The sequence below is a fragment of the Dermacentor andersoni genome, chromosome 3, assembly GCF_023375885.2.
Source record: "Dermacentor andersoni chromosome 3, qqDerAnde1_hic_scaffold, whole genome shotgun sequence".
Classification (NCBI taxonomy): domain Eukaryota; kingdom Metazoa; phylum Arthropoda; class Arachnida; order Ixodida; family Ixodidae; genus Dermacentor; species Dermacentor andersoni.
Genome location: NC_092816.1, coordinates 215,541,786 through 215,549,232, shown reverse-complemented (window position 1 = coordinate 215,549,232; position 7,447 = coordinate 215,541,786). Strand labels below are relative to the sequence as shown.

Here is a 7,447-nt window from a genome sequence, read left to right as displayed (position 1 = left end):
CGTGAGTATGTACAGTGCTCGGGCGCCAGAATGCAGATCTGACAGTTCTGTACTGCGCACGGACGAAGCACAGACCGCACTCCCGGACATGAAGTTACGTGACAAAAACGGGATTGTGAAATCCGTAGTAACCGAAGTACAAGCTGATTGTAACAATTCATGATGGTACTGACAGCCCTCGTGTGCTTTCGTTCTCTACGCGTCTGCAGTTAGGTTTCCTTCATGTAGTAAATTACCTGTCACTTCGCGACGTATGCAAGTGGGAACAAATATGTATTCAACAACACGCAATTGTCTTAAAATTTGAGGCTCCAGGTAAACTGAATAATTTTCTCGTTCTTCAATAATTCGTGTAAAACACGATACAACAAGTCCGAAGGGAACAATGTTTTCGGTAGGTAAGCGTAGCACCTGAGGCGTGGGACACAGTGGCCGCCTGATCCCGCCCCAATTTTTATATATATATATATATATATATACACAGAGAGAGAGAGAGAGATTAGAAGGCAGGAGAAAATACGCTATTTTCGGTTACCCATGAGGGAGCAGGCTCAGCATCAGGGAGTAGGGGGAGAGACGGACAAAAAGGAGAACTAACGAAGGGAAGAAAGTAGGTTCCGGGGAGGGTCAGGCTGTCGCAACGTGTCGAGGCAGCACACCGCAAGGAGTAGGTGGCCGGCGGATCGGCTACACGATGGCAAGTCCGGCCGCAGCGGCAAACTCGAGGAAGGCCTGCAGTGCTGCGACCGGGGATAGGCGGTGGAAGAGAAGGTCTTCTACGGCGTTGGCTGGAAGGCCGAAGCGGCTGTATGCGGCTATCGTCTCCTGTCGTTGAGAGGCTAATCCTGGACAGTGGCACAGGATGTCTTCGAGGTTTTCAGGGGAGCCGCATCTCCTACAGGCAGGTGATGCATTTCTCCCTACGCTTAATTTCCGGGTGGCAGGCCAAACGCTGCCTGTCCTGAGGCGCAGGTGGAGTACCTCTTCTCGTCTCGTGAATCCCTTCTCGGGGAGGGGTTGGGGTGGCTCGCCGCTAGCCACCCGGGCGTCCGGGTGGGCTGTGGTCAACAGTTTGAGCAGCCGGTGCCGTGTATAGTCGGATGCGGCTACCGCAGTGGTTACAGCAACGGGAGCATAGTGGGGTGCTTTGGCTGCAGCATCAGCCTCTTTATTTCGGGCTATCCTTACATGTGAGGGCAGCCAGTGGAGCGAGAGGGGGATACCACTACTCGGAATAGCAGAGAGCTTAGCTAGGAGCAGGGCCACTCCAGCTCGATCGGGTTCGAGTAGTCCTTGAAGAGCTGGGCGAGAGTCTGAGATGATGGCTACGGGCACCTGTATTGGGTGTTCCGCAAGAAAGTCAGCTGCCAGGTGGAAGCCAGCCAGCTCTGCTGCTGTGGAGTGCGCAGCGAATGGGAGGCGGCACTGCAGGGTCATTCCAGCTGCCTGTACTGTACAGGCTGCGGCCGCCGAGCCATCGGGTGGGAGGACAGAACCATCCGTGAAGATGTGGAGACGCCCACCTACTACGTGAAGCTTGGACACTGCTGCCTGCGGCAGCTACCATGGTAAAGAACTCTTCTACGTTTCCTCTAATTGGAGATGAACTTTGTTTGCGGGGTGGGGGTCGTATCACTGTTGTGGGGGACTGACCTACTAGCTCGTCGTACAGTGCGCAGATGCTGCCCATCTGGGAGGAGGGATGGCTCCGCAGTCTGCGCACCAGGGCATCGCCAGTGTGGTGTAGGCGGTCTATGTGGAGCAGTCCCTGCCGTGGCATTAGCAGCGGGAGAGGCCAGGCCTGGGCCTCCGCCAGTGTAGCAGCCACCGATAAATGGCGTGGAAGTCCTAGGAACATTTGTATGGTTGTCCTATGTTCTTGAGCAAGTTCCTTCTTGTGGGTCGGTGTTAGGTTCCGCATAGGCAGTGCATACAGGAACATGGAGGTGGCGGCAGCATGGTAGATACTTAAAGACCATCGGGATGTGCATCGTTTTCCTCGCAGGAATAGGCGGCTGACGGCTGTTCTCACCCTGCGAGCCTTGATGGTGGCAGCCTTAGTAGCGGGTATGCATGCGAGATCCACCTGGAGCCCCAGATACGTGATCTCCTTTGCCCATTCGATGGGTGTGCCGCCCAGCACCAGCCTTTCAATGGTTACGCGAGCTGCAGCTAACAGATGGATAAGCAGAGCCTTTGTCTTTATGGGGGAGGCCAGAAGTCCGATGCTCCGGATGTATGCACCTACTGCATCTAGAGATCGTTGCAATGATGACCGTATAGCTTCTAGGTTCTGTCTGGGTCCGTGCGTCCATAGGGCCACGTCATCTGCATACAGCGAGCACTGCGTCGGGAACATTGGGTCTCCGGGAATGGCTGCCGAAAGTCCAGCCAGTGCCGCGTTAAGTAGGAATGGGCTCAGGATGGAGCGCAGGGGGACGCCTGTAACCACCCTGCGGGGGGTACTCAAAGTTCGACCGACTCTCACCTGAAGTGTATGCCCCGTTAGGAATGAGGTGATGAACTACCAGAGGCAGCCCACGTGCCATGTTCATCAAGTGCGTTCTCGATGACCTCGTGCTGCACTCCATCGAATGCCCTCTAGACATTAAGAAGCATGAGGAGGGCCACCTCCCCCTTGCTTCATACCTCCTCTAGGGTGGAGATCACGTCTGCAATCGAGCCAGCAGTGCATCGGTGGCGACGGAAGCCTGTTTGTTGCTCTGGCGGGCACCCTACCGCTCCTGCAATCCAGTTTAGCCGTCCAAGTGCTATGGTCTCCATCAGCTTGCAGGCAGCTGAGGTCAGTGATAGTGGCCTGTAGGAGGTGATAGCCGTAGTTGGTTGCCCAGGCTTTCGGATGGGTACCACCACTACGGTCAGCCAAGTCTCCGGTAGCGAGCCTGTCTGCCAGAGGTCGTTCAAGGCCCCCAAGAGCTGACATCTGACCCCCTTGTCCAGGTTTCGTAGCATCTGGAATGTGATGCCGTCAGCTCCTGGGGTGGTGTGGCGCTTGTATTTTGCCATAGCTGATCTCAACTCGTGCTCCTGGAGTGAATCGTGGCAGAGGGCATCAATCTGGCTGGGTGTCCATGCTGGGCAGAAGCCACCAGGCTGCATTGGGGACGGGGGATTCAATGCAATTGCTAGTTAAGTGACTGTGTGGGCTGTGAATTGGTCCGCCAGGAGCTTTGCCAGGGATGCCTCGCTGATGCCTAGGCAGATGGCCACTGAGACGTCTGGCTGACGTACCCTTGGGCCAGAGAGCAGGGACCCCAGGAGCCTCCATGCTCGAGGACCACAATTCGCCTGGTTGGCAGAGTTGCAGATTCTCTGCCGGCTTTGTCATCGGCGGCGGTTGACATGCCGCCGGCCGGCAGCATCGATGCGGTTGTACTCAGAGTGACGTTCTGACCGCCTTGTTCTCATTGCTAGCCTTGCTGCTCGACGTCTGGCGTCACGGAGGTTGAGATGTCGAAGGTCACGAGCAGGATGGCCTTCGGCCATGAGCGAGCGGATTCTTCCAGCTTACGCCGCCTCTACTACGCGTAGGGAGAAGTCCCTTTCCTCTGGTATGCAGGTGAGTTGGCTCGTGAAGGCCACCCAGTAAATTGTGCGGCATTGCTTGGTCCGGCGTCGCTTCCATCCTGCCGGGGTGATAGAGATCGGCAGGTGGTCCGAGGCCCAGGAGTGTGGCTGAGTAGCCCAGCTATAGTTCCTTCAGTCGACTGGCTCACGTCGATGGCCGTACAAGTCGCGCTCCCTCCCCTTCGAATATAGGTGAAAGATCCCGTGTTCAGCATCTGTAGACCCATATTGCGAAGGACCTCCACTAGGTCATTTCCGCATTTGGAGCATATGTGGCTTCCCCAGGATGTGTGGTGCGCGTTCACGTCCCCGCAAAGGAGGAAGTCGCAGCCGAGTCGTGCGGCTAGCTGCAGGAGGGTTGACGGGTACCATCGCTTGCCGGGGCGCACGTAGATGGAAGCCACTGTCGTGTGCACCCCTCGGAGCCTGATGGTCAAAGCGCAGCACTTCATGGGCCCTCCCGTCAGGTCAACTACGTTTCCCTAGGCTTGTAGCAGCTCGCAACGTACGTAGATGGCGCAGCGTGGAGAACCCACGCTGCGGTAGGAGCACAGGATGGCTGGGAGGAGGGGACCGTCGTACTTGGGCCTGCAGCAGTGGTTTCTTGATGAGGGTCTGCGACGCAGGGGGAGGGTGGCTTGTCGTTACCACCTCTGTGTAGCTCATTTTGGGAGCTCTCTTGCGGCGTGGTGCAGGTATCGGCGTGGTGGAAATGGTCTCCTTTGCAGCGGCGAAAGCCTGTTGACACGATATGGGTCCTGCGTTATTAGCCGTTATGGTGGCAACCTTTCGCTCTTCCTGCCAACGACGGCATCGGGGATCGTCCGCAGCATGGTAGGCACCACAGCTGAGGCAGCGGGCCCTCGAAGCAGTACAGGGATCTTCATGTTGTCCGCAATGCAGGCAGCGGTGACATGACCAGCCTTCCGCAGTTTGTACAAAGCGTAGGACACGGGCGTGCAGGGAGGACTGCGAACGGTAGATTGAAGATCACCAGGTGGTACAGAGGTTTGTTTGCTGGGAAGGCAACTGTTAGTGTGTTATCATTGCTTGCTGCTGAGAACACCCGGACAAGTGCAGTGATGACGGCGAGCAGCCCCTCGTACGTCTATTCTCCGTCGATGCCGTGGACGTAACCCCTGGACTGGCTTCCGTCCGCTAGGAGGCGCGCTCCAACAGCGACTCGGCAGATGGAGTCCATAGACAGCAGCTCCTGTTGTCGTTCCTGAGCGTCCGTGCTTGCCGCAAGAATGTTCAACTTGGTGTTGACCCTTGGTGTTGACCCTTGGTGTTGGCCTTTGTGTTCAACTTGGTGTCGACCACAAGTAACGCCGGAAGAAGTAAAGAAAGCCTTGGGAGCTATGCAAAGGGGGAAGGCAGCGGGGGAGGGTCAGGTAACAGCAGATTTGTTGAAGGATGGTGGGCACATTGTTCTAGAAAAACTGGCCACCCTGTATACACAATGCCTTATGACCTCGAGCGTACCGGAATCTTGGAAGAACGCTAACATAATCCTAATCCATAAGAAAGTGGATGCCAAAGACTTGAAAAATTATAGACCGATCTGCTTACTGTCCGTTGCCTACAAAGTATTTACTAAGGCAATCCCAAATAGAATCAGGAACACCTTAGACTTCCGTCAACCAAAGGACCAGGCAGGATTCCGTAAAGGCTACTCAACAATAGACCATATTCACACTACTAATCAGGTGATAGAGAAATGCGCGGCATATAACGAACGCTTATATGTAGCTTTCATCGATTACGAGAAAGCGTTTGATTCAGTCGAAACCTCAGTAGTCATGGAGGCATTACGGAATCAGGGTGCAGACGAGCCGTATGTAAAAGTACTGAAAGATATCTATAGCGGCTCCACAGCCACCGTAGTCTCCCATAAAGAAAGTAACAAAATCCCAATAAAGAAAGGCGTCAGGCAGGGAGATACGATCTCTCCAATGCTATTCACAGCGTGTTTACAGGAGGTATTCAGAGACCTGCATTGGGAAGAATTGGGCATACGAGCTAATGGAGAATACCTTAGTAACTTGCGATTCGCGGATGATATTGCCTTGCTTTGTAACTCAGCTAGGGGACCAATTACAATACATGTTGACTGACCGGGAGAGGCAAAGCAAAAGGGCACCGACACCGACAATTAATCTGCAGAAAACTAAAGTATTGTTTAACAGTCTCGGAAGAGAACAACAGTTTACAATAGGTAGCGAGACATTGGAAGTGGTAAGGGAATACATCTACTTAGGGCAGGTAGTGACCACGGATCCGGATCATGAGACTGAAATAATCAGAAGAATAAGAATGGGCTGGGGTGCGTTTGGCAGGCATTCTCAGATAATGAACAGCAGCTTACCATTATCCCCCAAGGTAAAGTGTATAACGGCTGTGTCTTACCAGTACTCGCTTATGGGGCAGAAACCTGGAGACTTACGAAAAGGGTTGTACTTAAACTGAGGACGACGCAACGGGCTATGGAAAGAAGAATGATGGGTGTAACGTTAAAGGATAAGAAAAGAGCAGGAACAAGCGCGTGTTGATGGCATCTTAGTTGAAATTAAGAAAAAGAAATGGGGCATGGGCAGGACATGTAATGAGGAGGGAAGATAACCGATGGTCACTAAGGGTTACGGAGTGGATTCCAAGGGAAGGGAAGCGTAGCAGGGGGCGACAGAAAGTTACGTGGGCGGATGAGATGAAGAAGTTTGCAGGGACAACATGTCCACAATTAGTAAATGACCGGGGTAGTTGGAGAAGTATGGGTGAGGCCTTTGCCCTGCAGTGGGCGTAACCAGGCTGTGGCTGCTGCTGCTGCTGATGATAATCATGATGATGAGGGTGTTGACCGTAGCAAGGACGCCAGGTCGGGCAGATAGAGCCTGTGCAATCGCCAGGCGTGACGATCGATGAAACGACACCGACTGCTCCGCTGGTCGGAATAGCACCGTGCCTGCAACTAGCTGCGATGTGGCCTTCCGTGGAGTAGGTGGTCCAGTCTTTGGGAATACCGGGCGCTTCCCGCGTGGTCGCTTGCGACTGAGGGCCTGATTCCCGCGTGGTTGCTCACGAAGCCATCCTCAGGGCCTGATACGAGGGGTCTTGAGGGCAAAAGTGCCGGATCATTTTAGGGGTGTGCTGTTTAGTGGCCATCTGTCTTGCAGGCGCGCGCGAGGCTGCAACAACTTCGGAGATCCAGGTGGAAGGGGGATCTGGATGGGGTTAGGGGCCCTGTGAACCTCCCTTCTAGAAGCACAAGACAGACCTGCTTCCGCCGCAGCGTCGGCCGCCGACGAAGACGCGCTGTCCGTAGTCTCGGCGTTTGCACCTTTTTTCTCTGCTGTGACACACGGTGGCGGCATCTTGCGCAGTGCTTCGTCGCCACCTTGGTCATCGCGCGCACGCTTTCGAGTGCATGTGGTGTCCGTGGTTTCATCACAGGACTCACCAGAGTCCTCGGGGAGGGGAATAGAGCATGCCTCGAACCCATGATTTCAGCAAGTGGGCATCCACTGCATAGCATCCGCAGGCGGGCATCCACTCCCTCTCCACTCGCCCCGTCTAGAATTCGCAAAGGAAATTCCTTCCAGGCGTTCCCCCATGCCAGACCTCGAGGATCTTCTGAAACATACGTCACGGGCCCCGCTTTCCCTCTTTTTTCTCCTGGCTTCTTTATGCGATGCGCACTTCCGCTGGCGGCGTTGCGCGCGAGCTCTCATTGTTTCGCACAGGGCACGATTTTGCGCGCTCCGCACAAGGACAAATCACTAGCGGTATAATTCAGCGCTTCAGTAATTCAGTGAGGCAGAACAAGCGGATTGCAGAGCACGATCACCCCTGCGAACACGGT

General features: G+C 54.7%; 1 protein-coding gene across 1 annotated transcript; it reads right to left on the bottom strand.

Annotated features, from left to right (window-relative positions):
- Positions 1–687: 687 nt before the first annotated feature.
- On the bottom strand, positions 688–4,254 carry LOC140216616 (uncharacterized). The gene is made up of 4 exons (XM_072286995.1): positions 4,171–4,254; positions 2,650–3,114; positions 1,658–2,488; positions 688–1,551 (listed from the first exon to the last, which is right to left on the bottom strand). Exons 1-4 carry the CDS (start codon positions 4,252–4,254, stop codon positions 688–690), a joined length of 2,244 nt encoding a protein of 747 aa, XP_072143096.1.
- Between the last annotated feature and the right edge of the window lie 3,193 nt (positions 4,255–7,447).

What these genes read in the sequence shown, in the direction of transcription:
- LOC140216616 (XM_072286995.1), bottom strand. Translation starts at nt 4,254, where the DNA reads ATGAGCTACACAGAGGTGGTAACGACAAGCCACCCTCCCCCTGCGTCG. An exon ending in TGATCTCCACCCTAGAGGAG is followed by an intron (nt 2,489 to 2,649) that starts GTATGAAGCAAG and finishes CATACACTTCAG; the next exon opens with GTGAGAGTCGGTCGAACTTT. An exon ending in GCGCACTGTACGACGAGCTA is followed by an intron (nt 1,552 to 1,657) that starts GTAGGTCAGTCC and finishes TAGCTGCCGCAG; the next exon opens with GCAGCAGTGTCCAAGCTTCA.